General features: G+C 44.3%; 2 protein-coding genes across 4 annotated transcripts; both read left to right on the top strand.

The window, feature by feature from the left end:
• The first annotated feature begins 1,068 nt into the window (after positions 1-1,068).
• Positions 1,069-10,553, top strand: TMED2 (transmembrane p24 trafficking protein 2). Of its 2 annotated transcripts, XM_041729241.1 has the most exons (5): positions 1,069-1,370; positions 2,853-3,045; positions 3,444-3,464; positions 6,052-6,159; positions 9,034-10,553. In XM_041729241.1, the coding sequence occupies exons 1-5, from the start codon at positions 1,191-1,193 to the stop codon at positions 9,156-9,158; spliced, it is 627 nt and encodes a 208-aa protein (XP_041585175.1). In that variant the 5' UTR covers positions 1,069-1,190; the 3' UTR covers positions 9,159-10,553. The 2 variants fall into 2 exon arrangements, with proteins under 2 accessions (XP_041585175.1, XP_041585176.1); XM_041729242.1 differs by lacking the exon at positions 3,444-3,464.
• A 1,525-nt stretch (positions 10,554-12,078) lies between these two features.
• On the top strand, positions 12,079-26,097 carry DDX55 (DEAD-box helicase 55). 2 transcript variants are annotated; one of them, XM_041728761.1, is made up of 14 exons: positions 12,079-12,272; positions 14,274-14,324; positions 14,418-14,504; positions 15,427-15,518; positions 15,603-15,665; positions 17,985-18,134; positions 19,394-19,583; positions 20,858-20,940; positions 21,729-21,860; positions 22,658-22,750; positions 23,594-23,708; positions 24,124-24,292; positions 24,834-25,126; positions 25,337-26,097. In XM_041728761.1, the coding sequence occupies exons 1-14, from the start codon at positions 12,165-12,167 to the stop codon at positions 25,511-25,513; spliced, it is 1,803 nt and encodes a 600-aa protein (XP_041584695.1). In that variant the 5' UTR covers positions 12,079-12,164; the 3' UTR covers positions 25,514-26,097. The 2 variants fall into 2 exon arrangements, with proteins under 2 accessions (XP_041584695.1, XP_041584696.1); XM_041728762.1 differs by having other exon boundaries at positions 12,136-12,272; positions 14,208-14,324.
• Positions 26,098-26,151: the final 54 nt, after the last annotated feature.

Consider the following 26,151-nt stretch of genomic DNA (forward strand, 5'->3'; position numbering starts at 1 on the left):
CAGACTCCTCTGATTCAGCTCCTTAAATGCGTAGTGGGATGGATGTGTCAGCAAGCTGGTAGGTGTGTTTTTCAAACTAGATTGAGGGGCTCTTGGCTGGCTCGGTCCATGGAGCACCCAACTCTTGATCTCAGGCTCATGAATCCCAGCTTCACCTCAGGTGTAGAGTTTACCTAAAAAATAACATCTTAAAAAAATCACAAATCAACAAAACAGCTAGATGGTAATGATCTGGAAGGTTAACAGGCATCTCAACTGGATCAAACCGATGGAAAACTGGGTAACTGGAGGCCTGTTTGATGCTGGTTAGGGAGTTCCTGGTGACAGGTGGAGGCCGACAGAAAATCTCAAAGCTCTTGGCGTGAGCCCTGTCTCCTTTTACTTCAGGTTTATTTATTTATTTTTGAAGTATTTGTTTTTTCATGAGAGACACCCAGAGAGAGGCAGAGACACAGGTGGGGGGAGAAGCAGGCTCCCTGCTTGGAGCCCGATGTGGGACTCGATCCCGGGACCCCGGGGTCACGACCTGGGCGGAAGGCATAAGCTCAACCACGGAGCCACCAAGGTGCCCCTACTTTTTCTTTTTCTTGACTTATTCATTTATTTGAGAGAGAGAGAGAACAGGAGGGGGGTAGGGCAGAGGCTGAGACTGTGCGTGGAGCCCCACAGACCGGATCTCAGCATCCTGCGGTCCCCACCTGAGGCCAAATCGAGTCCCACCTAACTGGCTGAGCCACCCAGGCACCTCTCTCCTCCCACTTCTCACTCCTAGTGCTGCGTCCAGATCTTTCGCCATGTCTTTGGACAATCTGAGGGAGATGCACTACGGGGAGGAGGCTTCCTTCCTGACACTGTCGCTTTTTAGTACCGTCCACGTGAAATGCTACGTTGCGCGGGAAAGAGGAGAGAGGTGGGAGCAACGAGGTTTGGTCCTTCGGAGCCACCGTCCGGGCTCCGGTTGGGCGGAGCCGCCGTGTCCCTCGGCGGCCGCCGTGCGTCCGTTACGTGGCAGCTGCCGGCGCCCGCCAATCCCCGGCGCCCGCATCAGCCCCCTCGGGTGGCGCAGCCGGAAGGGGCGGAGCTGAGGCGGCGGCGGCTGAGGAGGCAGCGGTGGCGGCGGCGGCAGCGGCGGCAGCGGCGGCGGCTCTGGAGGCCGCGTTCCCGGTCCTGGCTTCGGCCCCTGCCCCACCATGGTGACGCTCGCCGAGCTGCTGGTGCTCCTGGCCGCTCTTCTGGCCACGGCCTCCGGCTACTTCGTCAGCATCGACGCGCATGCCGAGGAGTGCTTTTTCGAGCGGGTCACCTCGGGCACTAAGATGGGCCTCATCTTCGAGGTGGCCGAGGGCGGCTTCCTGGACATCGACGTGGAGGTGCGGGCACGCTGCCCCGGCCTGAGGCGTGCTCGCAGGGCCGGTCGGGGGTTGGCGGTGCTGGGTCCCCGCGGGGCCTGCCGGGGCGCGGGCCGTGGAGGCCGCTGTCCGAGTGCTGGGAGGGGCCCAGGCCGCCGCCTGGCCGCCGCCCGGGCGACCCCCTGACTGGCTTTTTGTCCCGCGGCCGCCCGGCTTCCGTGCCCGGATGCCCTCCGGTGCGGAGCCGTTGCTTAGTCGCTTTGGGTTCTCGGCTTGAACCGCGGGCACCCCGTGGAAGCTGTCGCCGAGCTTTGTCGGCCAGGCGCCGCGTGTCCGCTCCGGGCCCGCAGGGCGCTCAGATGCCGAGGTTAGCCGAGGGCAGGTCCCCATTGCGTCTTCAGCTGCACTCCGTGTTGTTTCAGATTAATGTTGGGGCATGACGTGGAAACTTCAGGGAAAAAGTAAAACGAAAGCTACTGAAGAAGGCCGGGCGGATATTTGCGTGTGTTTTTTAAAAATGTTTTTATAGAAAGAGCCAGAGCGTTTAACCTATTTTTGTGCAAACCTCTAGATAGCTCCGTGAGCCATCTCTGACGAGGGGGAAGGTGGAGTCGGGCCATTCGATTTAGGGGTGATGACTGCAGATGGATTTGTGGAGAAGACATTATTTCAAGAACCCACAGTCCCTAAATTTGCTCCTCTAGTTTTATTTTAAATTAAGAGAATGATTCGCTTTTATTTTTTATTTTTATTTTTAGGAAACCAAATGTAACTAATACTTTAATTCACTTTTAACATCGTTGGACAGTGAACTGCTGTTGGCACAAATTATACAGTATAACAGAGTTGGGCACAAATTATACAGTACAAGTGAGTCCAAAGATAAGGGGATAATGGAAGGAATGACTGGTAAAATTAGTTAAGGCTTTAGAGATGAACTATTTCAGTCTCCCAAGTTTTGCAGGTTTGACAGGCTTTCTAAGAGGAACTAAGTTGACCAAGGCCTAATAGCTGATTGTTAGCAGATGGATGAGAACACAGGTCTGTTGGTTTTCAGTCTAGCCTTTTTTTTTGTCAAGTCTACTGGCATCTCAGATAAAGTAGATTCTTTCACTGGTTTGCAGCAATCAATTAGGAAAACCTGAAAGTGTAGCTTGCTCAAATTTCTTAGTTTTTAAGATTTTTTTTTCATATTTTGATATTAATATTTAAGTTTGTGTGTGTGGGTGACAGAAAGTCAGTTGGAGACCATGTGTAAGGTACTATTTCTGTTTCTAGGGGTTCGTATTTACGTTGGACAAATAAAACATGTCAGAATTGAAAGACGTTTTAGCGAGGATATCTAGTCCAGCCTTGTTTCACAAGTGGGAGAACTGCAGCCCAAAGAGGTTACTGTCACTAAGTGAAAATTACATTTTCTTAGTGAATATCCTACTGCTAGTAGCACTTACGAAAAGTATGATTTTAAATCTTTTGTGATGTGCATTTCTTTCCTGCTTCCAGATTACAGGGCCTGATAATAAAGGAATTTATAAAGGAGACCGAGAGTCCAGTGGAAAATACACATTTGCTGCTCACATGGATGGAACATATAAATTTTGTTTTAGCAACAGGATGTCTACCATGACTCCAAAGATAGTGATGTTCACCATTGATATTGGGGAGGCCCCCAAAGGACAAGACATGGAAACAGAAGGTGAGTTGAACATTCAGAAGATTTTGTTACATTTCAAGAATTAATATTGTGTACATTGTTATTCATCTGAATGGAGTGTTTATTTGGATTTCTTATTCTAGGTTCATTCACTGTCTTTAAAACCAAAAACTTTTGTGATACAAATTTTTTATTTCTCTGGGACCCTTAATTAACAAAAATAAGTTTCTGGAAGATTATGTTTTAGTTCTTTACAATTGCCTCTTCTGACAACTTTTCGTAGTCACTCTGCTTTTGTAGGTTATGTGTGTTTTAGGTTATTATGTTGATTTGCTAATCCTGGTTATATCCATCATCATTTGCTCTTTTATACATGACTAGTTTGGTTAAACTTTGTTCTTTTATTTTTGTGTGTTTTTATATCTTACACTTTTCTTTAGGTGGTGGAGATACCTGGGATGGTAGGTGGATGGCTTCTTGACAGCATCTTGTCTTGCATAATTTTGTTTGCTGCTAATTTCTGCTTTTTTTCTTTCTAACCTCAGTTTGTTAGCATGAGTGTTTTTTCTTTTAATTAAAAAAGACCCCTACAACTAATTAGAGTTTTAGAGTGATTGTGTTTTGTGGTTTTTATTTGGTTGACGGGAGGCACAGGTTAGGTCACTTTATTTTATTTTATTATTATTATTTTTTAGATTTTATTTAATCATGACAGAGAGGCGGGGGGCGGGGGGTGCGCAGAGATGCAGGGAGAGAGAGAAGCAGGCTCCATGCAGGGAGCCCGATGTGGGACTCAATCCCAGGTCTTCAGGATCACACCCCGGGCCTAAGGTGGCGCTAAACTGCTGGGCCACCATGGCTGCCCGGTTAGGTCACTTTAAAGTAATGGAACTGGAGGGATGCCTGTGTGGCTCAGTTGTTGAGTGTCTGCCTTCGGCTCAGGGCATGATCCTGGAGTCCCAGGCTCCAGGGAGTCATCAGGCTCCCTGCAGGAAGCCTAATTCTTCCTCTGGTTGTGTCTCTGCCTCTCTCTCTGTGCCTCTCATGAATAAACAAATCTTTAAAAAAATTAATTTATTAATGGCACTGGAAATACAGTGATTGACATCTTAGTAGTAGCATCATACTTTGTTTCTTTTAAATGAATGCTGAGGGTTGGAAAGATTGAACTGTAACTGGAGGAGTAAAAGTCCTACTTGAACATAGCTAATGGCAAATGGTGCTGTTCACTTTGTAGGAGGTATTTTGCTGGCTTGTTATCATTGAAATTTCGTAACTTGAAACTTGATTGGATGTGAAATGCAGTTCTAGCAGCTGTATCTAGATACCGTGACAGAAGCTCTTTCATCCATATGTTGTAGTTCGATTAATTTTTATTTCTCCACGGAGTAGCAATAAACTTGAATTGAGCCTCCTGGATACATTACTTACCAAGTACCAGCACATTTGTGATTGAGGAAGTGGCGCACAGTGTGTGTACATCAGTGTATGATTTGTGGAAACCAGCAGTTCATCACGTTTCCTAGTACTAACGTGGTAATATTTGTGCTAAATATTAAGCAGTTAGTAGAGTATTACATCATAAATACTTGTTAGGTTTTGAAATTTGTTAGGTTTGTAGAATTTAGAGAATCTTGGTACTGAGTAATTCCTGTACTTGCTTTTCAGGGCCATTTACAGCGTAGGATTTGGCTAATTCAAAGAGAATTTGGAGTTTTGAAGGAGTTTGTGTTTATTCATTTTCTGGAAATTAGTCCTTTCTAAATAGTTAGAAAATGTTGGCTGATGAACGTGACTGTTGAACTATTCTTAAATAATCCTGTAATATTTAAAATTCTTGTTTGCTAATGTCAGTGAATGGAAGCTGTGAAATCAAACCTTACTCTGAAGCAGTGATCCTCAGGTGAGGACGGTGTTTGCCCCCGAGGAGGACATCTGATAATACCTGGAGACTTTTTGAAAGTAGGCTCCATACCTATTGTGGTGTTTGAACTCAGACCCTGAGATCTTGAATCACATGCTCTACTCACTGATCCATCCAGATGTCCCTATCTGGAGACATTTTAGATTCTCATGGCTGGATGGAAGATCCTAAAATGTACTGAGTGGCCCCTCACAATGAAGAATATGTGTTCCAAAATGTCAACAATGGCATTCCTGAGAAAGTTCACTCCTAAGGTTTCACGCTGTGCTTTGGGCTTCCCAAATGAAGCTAGTGAGGGATGGTTTGAGATTCCACATTAACATGGGTAGGGGGCCCTCTAATGGGAAGCTTTCCTTGTGGTACTCTTTTCCTAACTATGTTCGTTGTCATAACATAGCACTGTCTAGAAGCATATGCTTTCTCTTCAGAACTGTTATGTTAGTTCACCTTGTATTCGTTCTTGGCTAAAATTTAGAATATCTGATTTCAAACCTTGTGCAACGGAGAGCTTGTCTTTTCACTTATGATGCCTGCGATTCCCCACTGTAGTGAAATTACTGCTTTGGTTTCAATAGAAGAATGTTTGAGTTTTGGTGTGGATTTTTTAAAGAATGTCTTGGGTTTTTCTCTGCTCAGCTTCATTGAGATTAAAAAGTCTGTTTTGATGTCGCTCTTAAATTAACATTAGGAGTTAAATGATTCTAAAGTGTAAGTTTTGATTTTCATTTAAATATTGTTATAGGATTGTTGTTAGGAATTTTGTTTTATATATTTATTGTGTTTCCTCTTTTTTTTCCCCGTCTTTTTTTTTTTTTCCTTCTCCAGTTAGCAGTCAGTTCCTTAGAGGAAATTTCTTAGGGTTAGTTATTTTCCTTGAGTTAGTAAACACTATATAGTATGTGTCCCACTCTGAATGACCTTTCTGTTCTGGGAATGGACGTTTAAAAAAAAATGCTTTGAGAATTAAATTGTCATCAGTAGTCCCATATGATGTCCGAGCCATTTCTTAAAAGCTCCTTTTATATGTCTTCTCTAAGGAATATTTTGAGGAATATTGCTTTATGAGTATTTTTCAAAAGGAGATTGCTAAATATGTGCTAATCTGTTTTTACATTTTTCTGTAGCTCACCAGAACAAGCTAGAAGAAATGATTAATGAGCTAGCAGTGGCGATGACAGCTGTAAAGCATGAACAGGAGTACATGGAAGTTCGGGAGAGAATACACAGAGCAAGTAAGTTCATGCTATAATTTTGCACCAGTGGTCTGGTGGCCGTGAAATCCTAAAGGTGTATTACCCTACAGCTTCCTTGTATTTTCCTCATTTGGGTATTTTACAACATTATCATACTAAAGTATTGACTTAAAACACTTATGCAAAGACATTTTTTAAGTATGTGTTTATAGAGCTTTGTACTAGACTAGTATTATTGAAACATTCATTCTAAACTGAAAAATGCTGTTAAGATTAAGCATGAGCTTTTAAGAGTTTTTTAAAAAAACAGTGGTCCACTAAGGAATATTCCCAAAGCAGGAAAAATGTTAAGGAAAAATGTTATTAAAAATTTAATAACATACTTGACATTTTTGTGCCAATGTATTAATATTATATGTTAAGATTTAGCTTTTTTCCCCTCAAATGGAAGGTTTAGGTTCGTTAATATAGGCAGTTACCAGGTGAAGCTCGGCTTGGGTTCCTGAATCTGTAAACTGGGAGCAGGGAATGTATTTTGGAAACAGTGATTCCCTAACATGGGAATCCCATATTAGGTTGCAAAAGCCTGTTTAGCCCATGATGTAGCCTTAAGTATTACGCTTTTGCATGTAAAATTAAGAGGTACCATTATGACACACAGACCATTTTAGACCCAAGTCCATAGCTGTGGTTCAGTGTTTTTCATTCTCCAGATAGTTCTTGGGGATAGATGTCATGGGAACAAGCTCGTCTGTGAATGCAAAGTGGTTTAAGTCAGGAGTCTTTGTTCTGAGTTTGGGGTAGGGAGTAGAAGAGTGACTCCAGAGAGATAGGCACAGGCTGAACCTCTTCCAGATGTGCTTCCTGTTCTCCCTACCCTCTTACATCTCTTGCCATGGATGGAATGAGCCTTCAGGACCTAGAGCACACACTTTGCCTTTCTCTGGGAGAGTAATGAGTAAACACAACAGAATTGAGAAGTGGGAGCCCCTGTTCTCACTTTTTGGGGTGGAGTGAGGTGGACCACGGCTTGTATACATGTGCTCCTGCCTCTTCTATCATGATTCCTTCTCTTTACCTCCACTGGTAATCTGTTCACCCTCTGGGATCACCACTTTCTCTTCCTCAGGGTGGAGACCCATTTGTTGATTACCGTGCTCTCCAAGGGGGCCATCCAGGGAGATGAGAAGGGCACTGAGCAGAGTCTGAGAGCCAGGAGCTTTCATTGTTTTACATTTTAACCGGTTCAGACCAGATGGCTTTACATTTATAGGAGGTTTTTGGGACCGCAGCAGAGGAAGATCTGTCTGCCCGTCTGTGGGGCATCCATCCAGCCTTACTCTTTCTTACACTTAATTTGAACAAGGATACTCCTGTATTTCTTTCACAAATAGAATTTTAGGCATTCCGTTTATTTTTGCAAATCAAATGGTTCCCAAAATGTTTGTTTTTTTTGTACATCTTTCTACAGCACTTATTCCTTAGAGATGAACATAAGACATTTTTCCCCTTTACTGCAGTGTTGTGATAATATTGTGTTACTTTTGATCTGGCTAATGTGTGAATAGTGTGAGGACAGGGTCTTATATACGCATTTTCTAGGTAAAGTGAAGGGAAAAAGAAATACTTTTTACATGATTTTTTAAATATCTTGAAGCGTTTACTCAGCCATTCCCCTTTCAGACACAAATCTTAAAATGCTAGTTCTTCAGTTTTGCTGGATATTGGTTACTAAGTTTTCAGGAGAAGCAAACTTGATGCTATGGAATTAGTATTAAAAATTTCAGCTTTGAAAAAAAAATAAAAATAAAAATTTCAGCTTTGGTGATTTTTAGGGCTCTAATTAATAATATTCTTGGGTGTATGTCTCTTATGGGGGTGAGGAGGAGGCGGCGGCACCACTCCCCCAGGTGTGTGTTTCTTCTTACTCTGGGGGAAAAAAGCCACACCTTCTAGTAACTAAGTTATCTTTTTGGGAACATGTTAATTGCTTTTCACTTCTTTCTGAGTGCTTATTAATCCAGTAGATATTATAACCTCGTTAATGTTCTACAAATGATACAGATATAGTTAAAATATGGGACTTATTTATTTTGCTGATTAATATCATTACTATATTGCTAAGTATAACTGTTTCTAATATTGGCCATATGTAGAAAAATCATAAACTACCTAGTAATTTTAAAAAGTTAAGGCTGTAGAATTTGATCAGAAGTTGAAAGAATGTGGCATAGATTGAGCAGAATAAATTGCAGGGGTGGTCATGGCTGTTGCTTTAAGGATCACATCGTTAGCTTAAGAGTGGGATAGATCATGAGACTGGTTCCAGTTTGGTAGTGATTGCCAGTATTGATTGGTCCCGGAGACTGAGAAACCTCCTCCATCTAGAACAGCTGCCAGACACCTAGTAGGTGCTCAATATTTGTTGAATAAATGTTTAAGGTAAAAGGCACTTAGATTGACACATTTTGACCAGGTAGGAAGTGCTTTTTAGGTAGCTGTATGATTTTGAAATAATCTCCATTTTTTAAAAGTCAATTTTCTGATTTAGCAAAAAAAAAAATTATAGTGTAGGAATATTATGATGTGAGGGAGAAAGAAGGTTGTAATGGGTTTTAACCCTAGAGGTTAAAGTCACTTGGGCAGCTGGGCAAGTCACTTTTCCTCTCTGCTCCCCATATATAAGCAGAGCAGGCTTGACCATACCCCATGAGTCTTTAACGTCTCATTTAAGTCTAAAATTTTCTGTTTCTAAGTTTGTTGAGTTGCTTGGGGACAAAAGACAAAAGTATTGAGTACTATGAATGGTGTGCAAAAATTACTTTCCTAAAGATTAGGATGATTTATGATGCCTATGCTTTTTTTTTTTTTTTTTTTTTTGGTTAAATTTTGTTTGTTTGTTTGTCCTCACAGTCAACGACAACACAAACAGCAGAGTGGTCCTTTGGTCCTTCTTTGAAGCTCTTGTTCTAGTTGCCATGACATTGGGACAGATCTACTACCTGAAGAGATTTTTTGAAGTCCGGAGGGTTGTTTAAAAAGCCTTTTCTGATCTCAAAATCATAATTCACTGTTTACCAAACATCTTGGTGATAATAATGTCATTAGTTTCTACATTTTTATTTTTGGAACTGTACATTCACAGCTTATGTTTCTTTGTGATTAATAGATACTGGGGGAAAACACCTTTTTAGGAAAGTTAGAATGAAAATTTGACACTTGATTGGCATAATTTCTTATTTGAATTCTGCCCCACTATACAGGTCTGTCAGAACTCCAACACTGTAAATGAGATACAAGCATATAGTCCCGATTATATCTTCTTTTTGTTTTCATGATAAAGTACGGTTCAGAAAAGTACTTCATGGATAGTACTTAGTGCACTAAAATGACTGCATTCTTTGGATCTTTTATCCTGCAGTTCAAGTCATTAAAGATTCTTTTTGTTGAGTCCTTATGAGAAAAAACTGAATCTTGGCATTTACTTCCCAGCCTACTGGCAGAGCTCTGACTGGAGTGTTACCAGGTTGGTACTTTTATATACTTGTCTGGTTTTGGCTTTAAAGATAAGACTTAACCCAACTACATTTCCCCCCTAAATTTGTGTTTTGAACCTTAGGACTCAATCACCTCCAATTAAATTGATGACACAAGCAGCTAATAACCATTTTTTGGTTTCTGCCTAACCTTCTAAGAAGTCTCTACTAAAGCCAGTTCTCTGGGTGTTGCAGCCAATGGTAGCTCTTTTCTTTCTATGCTGGCACATCCACTTTCTCTGCTCTTGGCATGTAGGAAGTATGCATTCACATAATTGGAAAAATCTGGATTTCTGATGCCAAAGGGTTAAATAAAGCCTCTTGGATTTCATTGCAATGATATACAGCCACTATTTTATTTTTGATCAGTGGCATTTTAGCCGCTGTTTAATTAGGGTACTGAACGTCACTGTCAGTACTAGGGTTTTGTTTTTGTTTTTCTTGGGTCTTTTTTGGCACATGTGGATTTTGTTTTGTATAAAATGAAATGACTTTTTCTTGGTCTCTGATGATGGGTTTAAAATTAAAGGAACATCTGGTCGTGGTGTGGGGGTGAGCCAGCATTATGTTGTGACTGATGTATATTAGTTACTTGTACTTTTTTTTGGATCTTTGCAAGGGGAAAACTACAAGTAACGAGTTTTATATAATTAATTTAAATTTGTTACAGGTTTTCATGTTCAGGATAAACAATTTTTCAGCCTTGGGTGAAAATACTTGCAACAGTTTAAGGTGACTGTATTTTACCTTAAGACAACTGTTGCAATGCCAATTTTTTTTTTTTTTTTTTTTTTTGTGTGTGTGAAAACACTTCAAAATTAAAAGATGTACATTTAAAATTGGTTGTGTATCTAATCTGCCCCAGGTTCAGTAAATAAACAATTCTTTTTAAAAACAGTATTCTGTGTTTCATATCAATGATTAATTCACATTTGTTAAATGCCAACTTTCTAATCCTGTATGAAATGAGATCTGTCCTCCGTGTTTTCTGAGTTACATACCTGTTATAGATGTCTGTCACTTTGTAAACTTGAGGACAGTGAGTAGGAACCCCATATTAAGTTTTCCTTGTGTGGTTTCTTTTGATGATTCAATGTTAACATCTGAAGTATTTCTTTTCATTTGGAAAAAAGAGTTATTTTAACTCCGCTGGTGGTGTATGGATGTGGAAATAAGTTTAGTAGGGATTAAATGATTTGTTCAAGGCCTTCAAGTGAAGATTGGTGGAATCAGAAACTAGATCTCTGCTTTTAGAAACTGTTAACACGAAGGGTCTGCTAGTAATAAACTACCATTTGTTGAATATAGTGGAATGTCCTGGCACTATGCTAAGCACTGTATGCAGTCTGTCTCATTTATTCCTCAAAACAGCCCTTATCTTGGGTGCTATTATAATCTTCATTTTGGAAATAGGTTAAAGAGGTATGGAAAGCATCCAAGGGTCTGAAAACTACTAAGTAGATTCTCAAATGCAAATGCAGGTGTGGCCCTTTCCTTCCACGTTTGTTTTCAGAACTGTGGAAGTCCCATTTTATAAAAATGTCAAAGGTATTTTGAGACGTGATCTCATTTCAGTGGAAACGTCTCAGGCTTTTACCTTTCACTTCATTTAGTTTGAGATGACTGGAATCTGTATGAGTACTATTCCCATTTATGCATCTCAAAGATATTTGAGTGACTGCTGTGTGCTGCCAGTTGTAGCCACTAGGTAAAGAAATTAAAGAAAAATCCCCATTGTGGTAGGATTTACTTTTAGTGGGGAAGACGAACCTAATTTGTAAATTGATCGGCATACTAATGGTAAGTGCTGTGGAGGAAAAATACGCGGTTCTAGATTTGGAAAGGAAGGCCTTCCTGAGATGATCTTTGTAAAGACCTGCTGGAAGGACGGGAACAAGTCGTGGGCGCAGCAGCAGCAGCTCGGTGCCGACGGCGCCCGGCGTGTAACAGGTGGTCAGTGAGAGCTTGCGGCACGAATGCGTACCTGGACGGAGTGGCCCAAGCCAATGGGGAACACTAGGGCGGGAAGCTCTGGTACTCGCTGGGGGCTCTTTCTCGGAGGTAAACTCAGGGGTGCCCACCGTCAACCTTAGTGTGTCTGTTGACCTGGAGCTCCGCGGCTGGGGTACGTTTCTGTCCACTCCCTCCAGATCCGCTTGTCCCTTGGCCAGATCTTGTGCGGCCACCTGCCTCCGATGGGCGCCGACAGCGAGCGAGCCGGAGCACAGTCCTCCCGCCCAAATGCCCGCTCTCGAGGGACGGGCAGCCGGAGCCCAGGTGGCCGGGCGGGACGGACGGTACTACTCGGGCCTGGCCCCCGCCGCCCGCCGTCACTGTCGGCGGATCAGCTCTTCCGGCTCCCGCCGCCCCGGCGTTTTCCCCGCCCTCCGGAACCTTGCTGCGAGAGCGTGGTTGCCGGCGGTCCCCAGGGCGGCCGGAAGCGGAAGTGCTCGGCGGCGGCGCCCGAGTGGCGTCCAGGCGGCTGGAGCCCGGGCGGAGGGGTGCGCCATGGAGCACGTGACAGAGGGTTCCTGGGAGTCGCTGCCGACGCAGCTGCACCCGCAGGTGCTGGGTGCGCTTGGGCAGCTGGGCTTTCCGCACATGACGCCGGTGCAGGTACCGGGCAGGGAAGGGCCCTCGGGCTCGGGGAGGCTCGGGGCGGGCCAGGCCCCCGGTGGTCCCACGCGGCGGGTGGGCGCGAGGTGCCTGCCGCTTGTCCCTGAGCCCGGTGGGCGGGGGCGGCGCACCTGCGCCAGGGCCCTGACTTCGCGACCCCTCCCCCGGGAGCGCTGGGGCCTGAGTGCCTGCTGCCTCTGGCTCTAGCTGTGTGACCTCGGGCGGGCGACTTAACCTCTGTGTGCTGCCTTCCGCGGCAGATGCGGTGCCTCGTCGGGGTGCTGTGGGACCTTATGGGCACCTTACGGGAGCTCAGTAAATGTTTCCTGCTGTTGTTACTACGTGGGCTAAGTGAAGGTTCTGGCCCAATTTATTCATTTACTCAAAAAATCTTGAGGACATACTGTGTATCCGGTTTTCTAGGCTCTGGGAGTTTTGCAGTGTTGGTCTCCAGGTATGGGCCTTATCTTCTAATGCAGGGGAGGGAGAAGGAGTAGAAGAATACGGTCATTTCAGTAGGTGATAAGTGTCCCTGAGGAACTAAAACACACCGATGAGACAGTGACAGTAAGGCCCGGGACTGGAGGTTAAGATGGTGTGTTAGGGAAGGCCCCTCTGAAGGTGTCACTAAGCTGAAACTGGTATGATTGAGGAGCTGGTTGTGGGGTGATTGGGGTAGGATATCCCAGCAGAGAGCACTGTCCGTGTAAATGTCCTGGGGTTGGAGGTGACCTGGGAGGAACAGAACGAAGGCCTTTGCCGGGAGCATCTGGAGTAGCATAAGAGTTGAGCGAAGTAGGGTCTTGGAAGAGTTTGAATTATATTTAAGTGCAAAGGGGAGCTATGTAGGAAGGGAAGGGAGGTGACTGCGCTTTAGAGAATGGACTTAAGGGACTTTGAGAAGCAAGAGGTCAGGGGGCTAGTGTTGAGTGAGAGGTGGTGGGGGCTTGGAATGGAGAGGAAGCAGTGGCTACTGAGAAGTGGAGTCTGAGATAGCTTTCAGATTGTTGGGGGACCAGATGGAGGAGTTAGAAAAGAGAGGAATCTAGAGGGAATCAGAGGTTTTTTGTCTCTAGCAGCTGCGTGGATGGCAGTACCTTGTCCTGAGATGAGGAAGGTGGGAAGAGGTAACACGTTTCCAAGGGAAATTCAGGAGTTCTGTTTTGAAATGTTGAGTTGAGATGTCCATCAGATCCTCAGGAAAGATGTGGAGAAGGCTGGAGATGAAACTTGGGGATGTAGTACTAGCAAGAAGACTCTGCCCCTGCCATCAGTATTGGCAGTCAGGGTCTGTGCCGTCTACTGTGGGAGTCTGTAGATACAGGTGGCTCTTGACACTTGAAATATGGTGAGTCTAAATTGAAATGTGCTCCAGATGCAAAAGGTACAATGGATTTTGAAGACTCCGTATGAAGAAAGAATGGAATGTAGCTTGTTAACTTTTAAATACTCATCACATGTTGAAGTCACAGTAGTTTGGATCTCTTAGGTCAAATAACATATATTAGTAAAGCTCATTTTATGTGTTTCTTTTTCCTATAATGTGGTTACCAGAAAATTTAAAACCATATATGCGGGTCACATCATATTTCTTTTGGACAACAGTGGTCTAGAGCAGAGTTTCTCGGTCTTGGCACTCTTGATATCTTGGGCTGGCTTGATTGTTTATTTTGGGGAACTGTCCTGGCCATTGTCGGCTGTTTAACAGCATCCCTCGCCTCTACCTACTACGTTCCAGCAGCATGCCCTCTCCTCTGGGTCTCCAGGCTTTGCTGTGTGTTTCCCAAGGGCATAGAAATCATCCCAGCTTGCTGTCTCCTCCACACTGTCTGTAGACACTGTGGCTGTACCCCTGGGATACCTTGTGGTGACTCTACCCAGAGTCTGCATTGTGGTGGGGTCCAGGGTTAACCAGGCCACCCACTGTGTTCCTAGGTCTTTCTGCCACCTCTGTGAAGTCTGGGATTCTCTAACTGGTGCTTTGCATCTCTTTCTCTATAGTCTGCAACCATCCCTCTCTTCATGAAAAACAAAGATGTCGCTGCAGAGGCGGTGAGTACCTCCTGGAAATGCAGCTTGTCCTCCTGTTTTCCCCGCAGAATGAACTGTGAGGAAAAGCAAACCAAATTTTCTCCATCTTGGCAGGTCACAGGTAGTGGCAAAACGCTCGCTTTTGTCATCCCCATCCTGGAGATTCTTCTGAGAAGGGAAGAGAAGTTAAAAAAGAATCAGGTGAGGATAGCTCAGTGTCTTATTTTTACTTAGTCCTTATAGAGTTCACAGTTGAAAGAAGTGGGTCAAAAGATTGGGAAAAAAAAATACCCTCCCTATTTGCAGATATTGTATTTGTGAATTTTCCTACTTGTTAAAAAATTTATTTGTGGCTCCCCAGATCAATACTGTGTTTTTCCCCTCATTCATAGATTTGTGCAGAGTAGCAAAAAATTTGAGTCACCTGCTGTGCACATTCCCAGCTGAGTCTGAACAAGGCAATGCTCTGCCTAGTTGTTTGAGCTCCCAGATTGTAAACAGGCATCCTCACTGTCTGTTTACTGTTGTGATATTTGCATTTTTTGCTAGTGATTTCAACGTTTAAAATGGCCTCAAGCGTAAAGGCAACTGGCAGCGAATTCAGTGTTGATAATTCAACTCTATATTAATTAAGGTGTCTTTAAACAGAAGCACAGGGGATCCCTGGGTGGCTCCGTGGTTTAGCGCCTGCCTTTGGCCCAGGGCTCAATCCTGGAGTCCCGGGATCGAGTCCCATGTTGGGCTCCCGGCATGGAGCCTGCTTCTCCCTCCTCCTGTGTCTCTGCCTCTCTCTCTCTCTCTCTGTCTATCATAAATAAATAAATCTTTTTAAAAAATAAATAAACAGAAGCACATGTAAAGCCAGCCTGCTTATGATCGACAAAACATGACCAGAGGCTCTTTGGAACCTGACTCTGCATTTCCCACAGGAGAGTGTTTCAGTGTTTGAACTGATTGTGATTCAGAAAAGTCGTTGATAAGCACTGTGACTGGCCGCTGAAGAAGCCCAGGAAGTGCTGTTCCTCTGGGAACTTGGCTCTGCGAGGGGGATGGTCCTGGTGTGTGTGTTCAGCTCTGTAAGTCCTGTGCTCTGCTCACTGTTTCCTTCCCCCAACATGGCTAGGTCGGGGCGATCATCATCACACCCACCCGAGAGCTGGCTATTCAGGTAGATGAAGTCCTGGCGCATTTCACAAAGTCCTTCCCACAGTTCAGGTAAGTTGGATGCAGTGTCCCTGTTAGCTGTGGGCTGTCTGACCACTTTGCCTGACCTGCTCAAAGACCCGTTTCTTGTTTTAGCCAGATTCTCTGGATCGGAGGCAGGAATCCCGCAGAAGATGTTTCCAGGTTTAAGGAACAAGGGTAAGTTTGCTTCCACTCCTTTCCTTGCTTGTTTTTGGCCCTGAACCCAAGAGGAGGTGATACATGGCGTAGGCCTAATGGGGAGCACTCCCTTCGGCAACCTGCTCTCCCCAAAAGTTTGATTCTCTAAGCCAACTTTGAATTTTGCCTGCTGGCCCTTCCCCTAAGGCCCTGATGAGCATTTCCCGCTCAGTGAGTCCTGCCCTGCAGAGGAGAAAGAAGTTGGGGTGTTGCCCCCCCCCACCAGGCTGACTGACTAGGCAGGCCTCAGGGCCCTTGCTTTTCTCACTCAGGGCTCTCTAAGTGGTCTCATCTCGCTCCTGGTGGTCCCTGACCTTAGCCTTAGCTCCAGACCTGCAGGCAGCTGCTTGTCTGCCTGGCATCTCCTGGGCATTTCCCTGCTGTTGCAAGTGTGTCTGGAATGGCTGATTTTTGTCCCCAAATCTCCATGTCACCTGGAGTTTCCTGGTTGTCCATCTTTGTGCTTCTCCTGAAGTCTGGGAATTGGCCTTGATACCTCATTGTCCCTTCTGTCCCCGCACGCCATTAACCATCACCAACATCCTTTACATGCTCCCTCCAGAGCACACATCTCTAGCCCTTTGCGTCTTTCCCTCGCCACCTCTTCCACTCTGATTTAAACCACCCTGTGTCCTCTGTGTTTCTCCTCTTGCCATCTTATAACCCACTTTCCACAGAGCAACCCAGGTGGCCTTTTCAGAATGTCAGTTGGGTCATGTCACTCATTAGAAACCCTTTAGTGGCTTCTGCTGGTCCTTAGGAAGGATACTGATGTCCGTACAGGGCTTGCGAGACCACCATTCTCCACTGCTGCCGCCTCCCCACGAGCTAGCTGCTGCACAGACCTGGCTTTCTAGAGCACTGTGTGGGCCAGCATCCCTGTGTCCTCAGGCAGGCTTGTAGGTCAGGGTGCTGTCCCACAGCATTGTATCTGCAGAGCCTTGCTTTGTGCTGAGCACACACAGGTGTTTAATAAACATGTGGATGTTGGCAAATGTGGTGGCTGTCAGCCCTTTGGATTTTTTTCCGTCCTACCATGAATAAGATTTATAATGGGCAGTGATAGATTTTGTGGCCAATTTCTTAGAAAATCTTAATAGAATTGCTTCTATTGAGCATTCGGTATGTTTGGGTGTCCCATGAGATGCGTTTCAGCAGAGGTCAAAAAGTCCGTTCCTGCAGGGGGCAGAGGATAACACCAGTCTTTGAGAAGGGGTGGGGATGGGGTAGGAATTGCCCAGTACCTAGCCGAATACTCAGCTCTAGCTGATAGCCTTGCAGGGTTCTGGGTTCAGTATTGTCAGATTTTGAATTTTTAAAAAGCAAATGGAATTCCAGATTTTTATGTGTTAGCTCCAGACTTCTAACCATTGGCATGTAATTCATATTAAAAAAGAGAAAAAATACTTCTTGGGGCACCTGGCTGGCTCAGTGGTGAAGCATGCAACTCTTGATCTTGGGGTTGTAGGTTCAAACCCCAAGTTGAGTATAGAGAATACTTGAAATTTAAAAACAAAACAAAACAAAACCAACTTCTTGTATGTCAGTCAGTGTGTAGGGGCCATATTTGGTGTTTTGTCTGTTGTGATCTTTATTTTTTATTTTTATTATTTTTTAAAGATTTATTTTTATTTATTTATGATAGACACAGAGAGAGAGAGAGAGAGAGAGAGAGAGAGAGAGAGAGAGGCAGAGACACAGGCAGAGGGAGAAGCAGGCTCCATGCCAGGAACCCAATGTGGGACTCGATCCCAGACTCCAGGATCGCGCCCTGAGCCAAAGGCAGATGCTCAACCGCTGAGCCACCCAGGGATCCCTAACATTCTCATTTTATAGATGAATTACCAGGGGTGTAGAGTGGTTGAGTAGCTTGTTCTAGGTCAGGGGTCAGCAAACCTTATCTGTAAAGGAACAGATGGTAAATATTTTAGGCTTGTGGACCACATGGTTTGTCACAAGTATTCAGCTCCACTGTGGTAGTGTGAAAGCCACCAAAGACCATATATGAACGAATGAGTGTGGTTGTGTGCCAATGACATGTCACAAAAACAGGTGGAGGCCAGATGTGGCCAGTGGGCCAGCGTGTGCTGACTCTGACCTGGCTTTTGGCCCAGAACCCATCAGTCTCCTTCATGGTCCTGGCTTTTGCCCTTAGCCCTCTATCCTCACTCATGGCTGTATTTCCCCTCCCTGGAACTTAGATGACTTTGGGGGTGGAGGTTACAAAATTTGGTTTTTGGAATCACAGATATTCCCAAGATCCAGAGAGTATGGCAAATGTTTACTGTGTTTTCAAAGTGGGAACATCATTGTGGCCACTCCAGGCCGCTTGGAGGACATGTTCCGGAGGAAGGTGGAGGGCTTGGATCTGGCTAGCTGTGTGAAGTCCCTGGAGGTCCTGGTGTTGGATGAAGCAGACAGACTTCTGGACATGGGGTTTGAAGCAAGGTACTGGACTATGGGCTTCGCTGGCTTTGGGTTATGGTGGGCAAAAAGGAGAGCAAAGTGGAATTCCTTTACCACTTACTGACTGCCCTTATTGGCCTCATTTGAATTTCAAGTCATTAAGTTGTTTGATCTTTCAAATTTTACCACACAGTTTTAATTCCATTTCTACTTCTTAAGATGCATTTTCCTTCATGATTTCTTTTGAAGTTGTGTGTGTGTGTGTGTGTGTGTGTGTGTGTATGTTGGTATTTTGAATAGCTTTATTGGGATATATTCCTATATCATACAGTTCACCTACTTAAAATGTATAGTTCTGGGCAGCCCAGGTGGCTTAGTGGTTTAGTGCCACCTTTGGCCCAGAGTGTGATCCTGGAGACCCAGGATCAAGTCCCGCATCAGGCTCCCTGCATGGAGCCTGCTTCTCCCTCTGCCTGTGTCTCTGCCTCTCTCTCTGTGTGTCTCTCATGAATAAATAAATAAATAAAATCTTTTTTTTTTTTTATTTTAAACATTTTTTTTTTAATTTATGATAGTCACAGAGAGAGAGAGAGAGGCAGAGACACAGGCAGAGGAAGAAGCAGGCTCCATGCACCGGGAGCCCGATGTGGGATTCGATCCCAGGTCTCCAGGATCGCGCCCCAGGCCAAAGGCAGGCGCCAAACCGCTGCGCCACCCAGGGATCCCTAAATAAATAAAATCTTAAAAAATATATATAGTTCCATGGTTTTTAGTCTCAAAACTTTTTTTGTTATTATTTTTTTAAGATTTTATTTATTTGAGAGAGAGTGTGAGTGCTCAAGCAGGGGGAGGAATAGAGGAAGAAGGAAAAGTGATTCAGGGCTTGATCCCAGGACCTAAGGATCATGACCTGTGCCAAAAGGCAAATGCTTCACTGACAGCCCCCCAGCCCCCCACTCCCCCACCAAAAAGTTTTTTGTTTTACCTTCATTCTCTCCTTTTAATTGCCTCACATGATAAAAGTATAATTACATGTTAACATTGGAGAAAACTAAAAAAAAAAAAAAAAAAAAAAAAAAAAAGGAGAAAACTTAGAAAAATGAGAGTATAAAGAAGAAATAAAAATTGTTCATAATTTTATCCCCTGGTTAATGTCTTTTTTTTTTTTCCTGGTTAATGTCTAGTGTAAATACTGTGATGGCTTTTTTTCCCAATTTTTAAAATACCTGTTTAGTATCATAAGTGGTATTTGTTGATGATGCTGATAAACAAAGGGTTAAGTTGGAGTCCTCTTTTTTTAGCATCAACACCATCCTGGAGTTTTTGCCAAAGCAGAGGAGAACAGGCCTCTTTTCAGCAACTCAGACACAGGAAGTGGAGAGCCTGGTGAGAGCAGGCCTGCGGAACCCTGTCCGGATCTCGGTGAAGGAGAAGGGTGTAGCTGCCAGCAGCACCCAGAAAACTCCTTCCCGCCTGGAGAACTACTACATGGTGCGCGCTGGATATCCTTACTGATTCTGCCGTTTAGTGATAATGCTGACTAGGGTCTAACATACAACGTGGCACTGCCTCTAGGGCAACTGCCTCGAGGGTGGTGTTGAAATCCAGCAGGCTCACCTGCATGGGGCGTCATCCTTATTGCTGACAGTTCTGGGCTAGGCTACTAAAGGAGCCTGGCCTTTCCCAGCCAGAGGGAGGGGTCTGTAGGTAATGTTGTGCATCACTAGGAGCGAGTGTCGGAGCAGGACCGCCCAGGACAAAGCCTGGGTGCACATCTTGGCTTTGTCCCTTACTAATTAAACTAGATGCATGTACCTGTAAAAAGAGTGCTCCAGTACTACCCACTTCATAATTGTGATGAGGATTAATACACATTAGGCCAGTGCTTAGTACATAGTAAGTACAAATAACTGTTAACTTTGGACACCCACTGTGGCTCTTGTTGCTTTCTGGTGTTTTGTATTCATTTCAGTGATTGCATTTAGAGAGATGGAGGAGTGTGTGGGAAGAAATTCCAGACTGAGAATTTGGTTTTGGTAAAAATTGAAGGAATACATGCAGATGGGTTTAAATGTCTCCAATTTAGGGGCCTGGATGGAGTACTTGATTATATTGGGACTGGAGTCTGTCTCCAAGGAGGTCTTTCAAATTTTGTACATTCCTCTCTGGAAACCTCTGTTCATCTTCGTGATTTCTGAATATGGAGCTGTACCAGAATCTCCAGGGGGCTCTTAAATAATATGAATTCTTGGGTCCAGTCCTAGACCTACTGAATTTATATGCTGTGCCCAAGAATCTACATTTAAAAAAAAAAAAAATCTACCCCGGAGGGGCATTTGGATGGCTCAGTCCAGAGAGTTTGCAACTCTTGATCTTGGGGTCATGAGTTCAAGCCCCATGTTGGGTGTAGAGCTTATGTAAAAAACAAAACAGAACAAAAAAATCTACGCTGGGTATAGCTGGTCTGGTCCCTGTCTGTATACTGGGATTTGGGGACGATTGCATTAGATGACTGTGTGTCTCTCAGTTCCATGACTTTTTTTTTTTTTTTTTTTCTTTTTTTAGTTCCATGACTTTGTGACTTACTTTTGTCAGCACCACCTTTCTGATCTAGGCAGGGTGATTAACATACTGAAGAAAGTGTATTCGATCAGTGGAGAGAATCAGATTCCTTAACATTTAAGGCTAAATATGAAAATAGCTAAAGAGATTATTATCATCTATAAATTTTAAAAATCTTACTGGTTTTCCTTTTAACTTTGCAGATATGTAAGGCAGATGAGAAATTTAACCAGCTGGTACATTTTCTTCGAAATCATAAGCAGGAAAAACACCTGATCTTCTTCAGGTAATCCTTCTGGGTCCTGTGGTAGGAGAATCTGGGGTTCAGCCACATCTGGAGTGCACAGATACATGTAGCCCTAAGGTTTGGGATTTTCTCAGGAGTGTTTTTTGTCTGCAAATAACTGAAAACAGAACTTTCGTGGCTCAAGCAGGAGGAGTTATTTTCTTTCTGTAGAAAGGAAGCCAGAGGTTAGGCAGGTCCTGACATTGGGTTATGTCTCCCCAGTGTCCAGGTCTGTGTTGCTGTGACTGTCTTGGCCTTTTATTCCTGTTTGTCCCCTCATGGTCTGAAGATGGCCAGTGTCATGCCTGCTTTCCCATCTGCACTGAAAACAGAGAAAGGAGAAAAGGCAGAGGGAGTGGGAAGGGCATTCTTCACATCAGAAGAGCAGAAAGCTTTCTCAAAAACCCCTCCTCCCCAGCTGACTCAAGCTTTATCTTTAGGGGCCAAAGGTGAGTCACTTGGAGCCACTCACCTCCGGAGAGGCAAGGGAAATGAGTGTGCAGCTAGCTGGCCCAGCCTCTGTTGTTTGTACAGGGAGGTGAGGGAGGAGGTGGCTGGGAATTGCTTTTAAAGGCAGCCAGCCCAGCATCTGACATGGTGGGGTTTTGTCCTGGGGTCAGAACTCCATAAAGTTTCAGATTTGGAGTTTAGTGTGGATGCTGTTGGTAGCTATTCTCCCAGAGGGGATCCACTCATCTCGCTACGTCTGGTGCTCGCCACCTCCCTCCCCTAGCACTAGGGGACCCTAAGTGGCCAGTGACTCTGAGCCTGCTGTCCCCTCTCGGCAGCACCTGTGCCTGTGTGGAATACTACGGAAAGGCCCTGGAGGCCCTGGTGAAGAGTGTGAAGATTATGTGCATTCACGGGAAGATGAAACACAAGCGCAATAAGATCTTCATGGAGTTCCGCAAATTGCAAAGGTGGGTTTGCTGCCTTGGAGCTCACTGTATGCTTTGGCAGGACCTTGCGTCTCAGCCCTCCTGTAGGCTGTGTTCTCTGCCTGCAGCCCTCTTTTCCTCTGACCAGTTATCACATCTGCTCTGTGTGGCCTGCGGGGGAGCCCATGTCCCTGGCCTGACCCCGTCATGCTGTGCTGCACTGATGTCTTTAGTTATTGCCAGCTTCGCTGTGAGATCGTAAGCTCTGAGAATACGGACCTGTGTGTTTTGTTCACTCCTGGATTTTCCAGTAACTGGCCCACTGCCTGGCTAGGGGGTTTTGATACCTGTTGTTGAATGGGTGGAGAGTGTGGAGAGGAGCAGCTCATTGAGGTCTTGTAGGTTGTTGTCAGGTCACTGCACAAAGACCATAATTGATTCTGTGTGTAGAAGTCACACTTCCCTGCTTTTCCACTGAGCATCCTGGCTGTATTGTTAAATGCACTCTTCTAGACAGTGTGATAGAATGGACTGTTACACCTCAGGATTAGATTTCACTGCAGTTTTTTTGTTTTATTTTATTTTATTTATTTTATTTTTTTGTTTTAAATATGCTAATTTAAAAAATCCTTTCCTGGTCTTTTCCCTACTTCCCATTTCCATTGGAAATTGGGAGAGTCCTAAAGAGCCGTAGGAGGTCAAAATGTTATTACTGAATGCTTGCTTCTGCGAGAGTTTCTGAAACTGTGTGTTACTGTTATTGTACAGAGGCCAGTAAGAATTGATGGTGATAACATTGGTGGCCCCCTTGCTTAGAACGATGTTTTCTCAATTTCTAGTGGGATTTTAGTGTGCACGGATGTCATGGCTCGAGGAATAGACATTCCTGAAGTAAACTGGGTTTTGCAATATGACCCTCCCAGCAGCGCAAGGTACAGTGTGACAGAATGTGACCCTCCCTGTCAGGAATGTGGCCCCACAAATTCTGAGGAAGATCTGCATAATTATGTTCATCAATATGTTATTTTTTAAAAAGATTTTATTTATTATTTATTTGAGATAGAGTGCCCATGTGAGTGCACAGCAGGGGGAGGGAGAGGGAGAAGCAGGTTCCGCGCTGAGCAGGGAGCCCAACACAAGGTTCCATCCCAGGACCCCAGGATCATGACCAGAGCCAAAGGCAGATGCTTAACTGAGCCACTGAGGTACTCAAAATGTTACTCTAAATAGCAAAAATGGGTGAACAGGTGAACTATCATTGGTGTGTCAAATTAGTGATGCCATAGTATGCAGCAATTCATTATTTTCACCTGCTTTTTAGAGGTCTTGCATAAATGTATCTTACAGATGCTTAAAGGAAAGCGACACACAACACCATATATGAAAGTCTCCTTTGTTCTCCCAAAGCAAACATATATTTCTCATAAATGTTTCCAAACATAGGAAAATCCAGGGGAATAGGCCTCCTGAGTGGTAATAATTGTTACTTCTTGGAGGGCTTACAGGCCACTTTCCTTTACTTTTGTCTGCTAGTTTTCTACTAGGACTGTGTTTTACTTTTGTCATCAGATAGGCATATATTTGAAAGTTTTGTAGTTCACATTAAGTGTCTTGCAGAGTCCTACTGGTTTGCATCTATGTTTACCTGCCAGCTCTTGTGTTTGTGACCCTAGTGAGGGGCAGGTATAGGGCTGAGCCATGGAGTCTGGTGGCCCTGGGCCCATGCTCCACCCCACTGTTCACATGGTGAACATGTTCCCATCCTGCATTCACAGTGCCTTTGTGCATCGCTGTGGCCGCACAGCCCGCATTGGCCATGGTGGCAGCGCGCTCGTGTTCCTCCTTCCCATGGAAGAGTCCTATGTCACTTTCCTTGAAATTAACCAAAAAGTAAGTGGTCTCTTTTTTTCATATAGAATGCCCAGTGACAGGAGACTTGGTGTAGAGTTCCTTTCTAGCAAGTGGTCCGGAAGTTAGGGGGGTAGTTTGCAGACTCTCAGGGGCCAGGTGGTGATGGAAGGACAGGGACCACGCTGGCCTAAAGGCCATGGGGAGGCATGCTCCATTTAAGGTGGCTCAGCTTCAGCTGTCAGTACTTGGGTTGGATATTTTCCGACTAGAAATCAGGATTGTTATGTAAAACTTATTTAAAATTTTCTTTAAAAAAATATCAGACCAAACAAAATACTTGGGAATTTGGGCTTCAGTGCCTCTGATTAAAGATTACAGTGAATTGTTTTGCCTTTGGTTTTATTGGCACTGGTTCTGATGGGGTTTTGGAGGTGAGCATGTGGTCTGTGTGCAGTGTCCCCTGCAGGAGATGAAACTCCAGAAAAACACAGGAGATCTCCTTCCAAAGCTCAAGTCCATGGCCCTGGCCGACAGAGCTGTGTTTGAAAAGGGCATGAAGGCCTTTGTGTCATATGTCCAGGCTTATGCAAAGCACGAATGCAACCTCATCTTCAGATTAAAGGGTAAGGTGGACTTCATGTAATACGTGCAGGCCTTAAAAAATGTTAGGCACGTATCAGGGTTATTTTCTAGAATTTTTTTTTTTTTTTTTTTTTTTTTTTTTAGAGTAAATCTTTTTTTTTTTTTTTTAAGATTTTTTATTTATTTATTCTTGAGAGATAGAAGGAGAGCCAGAGCCAGAGACACAGGCAGAGCCAGAGCCAGAGACACAGGTAGAGGGAGAAGCAAGCTCCATGCACCGAGAGCCTGACGTGGGATTCGATCCCGGGTCTCCAGGACCGCGCCCTGGGCCAAAGGCAGGCGCCAAACCGCTGCGCCACCCAGGGATCCCATTTTCTAGAATTTAAAAGAAGTCTTGCTAGGGTTTGTGTGTAGACAGAACAAAGTGGCTGCCAAGTACTCTTTTTCAGCAAAAATGTAATTATTTTAAATCTAATTAAAATGAACCTGATTAGCTCATTTGGTCAGAACCGGCGTCTTCCTGGGGTTGGAGCTTCTGACCTTATTTTGGGTGTGCTAACTCTGCCATTTTGGTTTAATTAGATCTTGATTTTGCTAGTCTTGCTCGAGGGTTTGCCCTGCTGCGGATGCCCAAGATGCCAGAACTGAGGGGACGGCAGTTCCCAGATTTCGTGCCTGCAGATGTTAACACAGACATCATTCCATTTAAAGATAAAATTAGAGAGAAACAAAGGCAGAAACTACTGGAGCGGCAAAGAAAAGAGAAAAGAGAAAATGAAGGGAGGAAAAATATTATAAAAAATAAAGCTTGGTCAAAGCAGAAGGCCAAAAAGGAGAAGAAGAAAAGAATGAATGAAAAAAGGAAGAGGGAAGAGGTACACTTTTTATTACTTGAATACTCAGCTGAGAAATCTGAGTGAATTTTATCAAGATAGCATCTTGTAGTAGCTGCATGGGGCTCTCTATTGCTATATTCCTTTGTGACTCAGGAGGGAGCATGGTGTGTTTGTGGAAGCTGATGTGAGAGTGTGTTGTTGCTATGGGAACACATTGCTAAGAAATGTGCTTTCTTGCTCTGCACTCAGGGTTCTGATATCGAAGATGAGGACATGGAAGAACTTCTTAACGACACGAGGCTCTTGAAAAAGTTTAAGAAAGGCAAAATTACTGAGGAAGAATTTGAGAAGGGGTTGTTTTCAAGTGGCAAGGGAACAGTCATGACAGCAGATTTGGGGATCTCTGATTTGGAAGAGGACTGCTGATCTCTGATTTGGAAGAGGACTGCTGATGCTGGCTCTGGGGCATGTAGGAGTGCAGGGAATACAGTGAAGAGGCCCCGCACCCGGCACGGCTCACACATGCTTTTGTTGAGTGCCAGACAGTTCTGGCACTGGGACAGAGGGGAGGCTTCATGCTCATGAATATTTTATTCCGACCTCATTGGCCCTTAGGTCCAACAGGAGAGTGTAAGACTAAGTGTAAATAAATAGATGTTGAATATTTATTTTAATGGGTTACCTATAACTTCAAGCTTTTTCTGTGGCTTTTTCATACTTACTTTTTAACCTAAACATACTGAGGTATACTTGATTTTTGGCTTTCTAAGTTTCCTTAGTGTTTTCAGGCACCTGATCTTCCTGAGTGTCCTCATCCTTGGACTTCAGTTATTTCTGAGGAACTGCACAAAACACTTGCATGGGGTGGCTGATGTTGCCGGGGTGTTTCTTCTTTTTGAAGAATAGTCCCCACCACCATTTTATGGGGGGGTTATCTAAAAAACCAAGGAAGCAAGTCATATTCTGGGAAAAAAATTATGCTTTGTGTCGAATAAACAGTTTCCTTCCAATTGAGTCTAAAGTGTGTGAATGTGGCTGCAGAGTGTCTTCACCAAGATGACTAA

The sequence above is a fragment of the Vulpes lagopus genome, chromosome 14, assembly GCF_018345385.1.
Source record: "Vulpes lagopus strain Blue_001 chromosome 14, ASM1834538v1, whole genome shotgun sequence".
NCBI classification, from domain to species: domain Eukaryota; kingdom Metazoa; phylum Chordata; class Mammalia; order Carnivora; family Canidae; genus Vulpes; species Vulpes lagopus.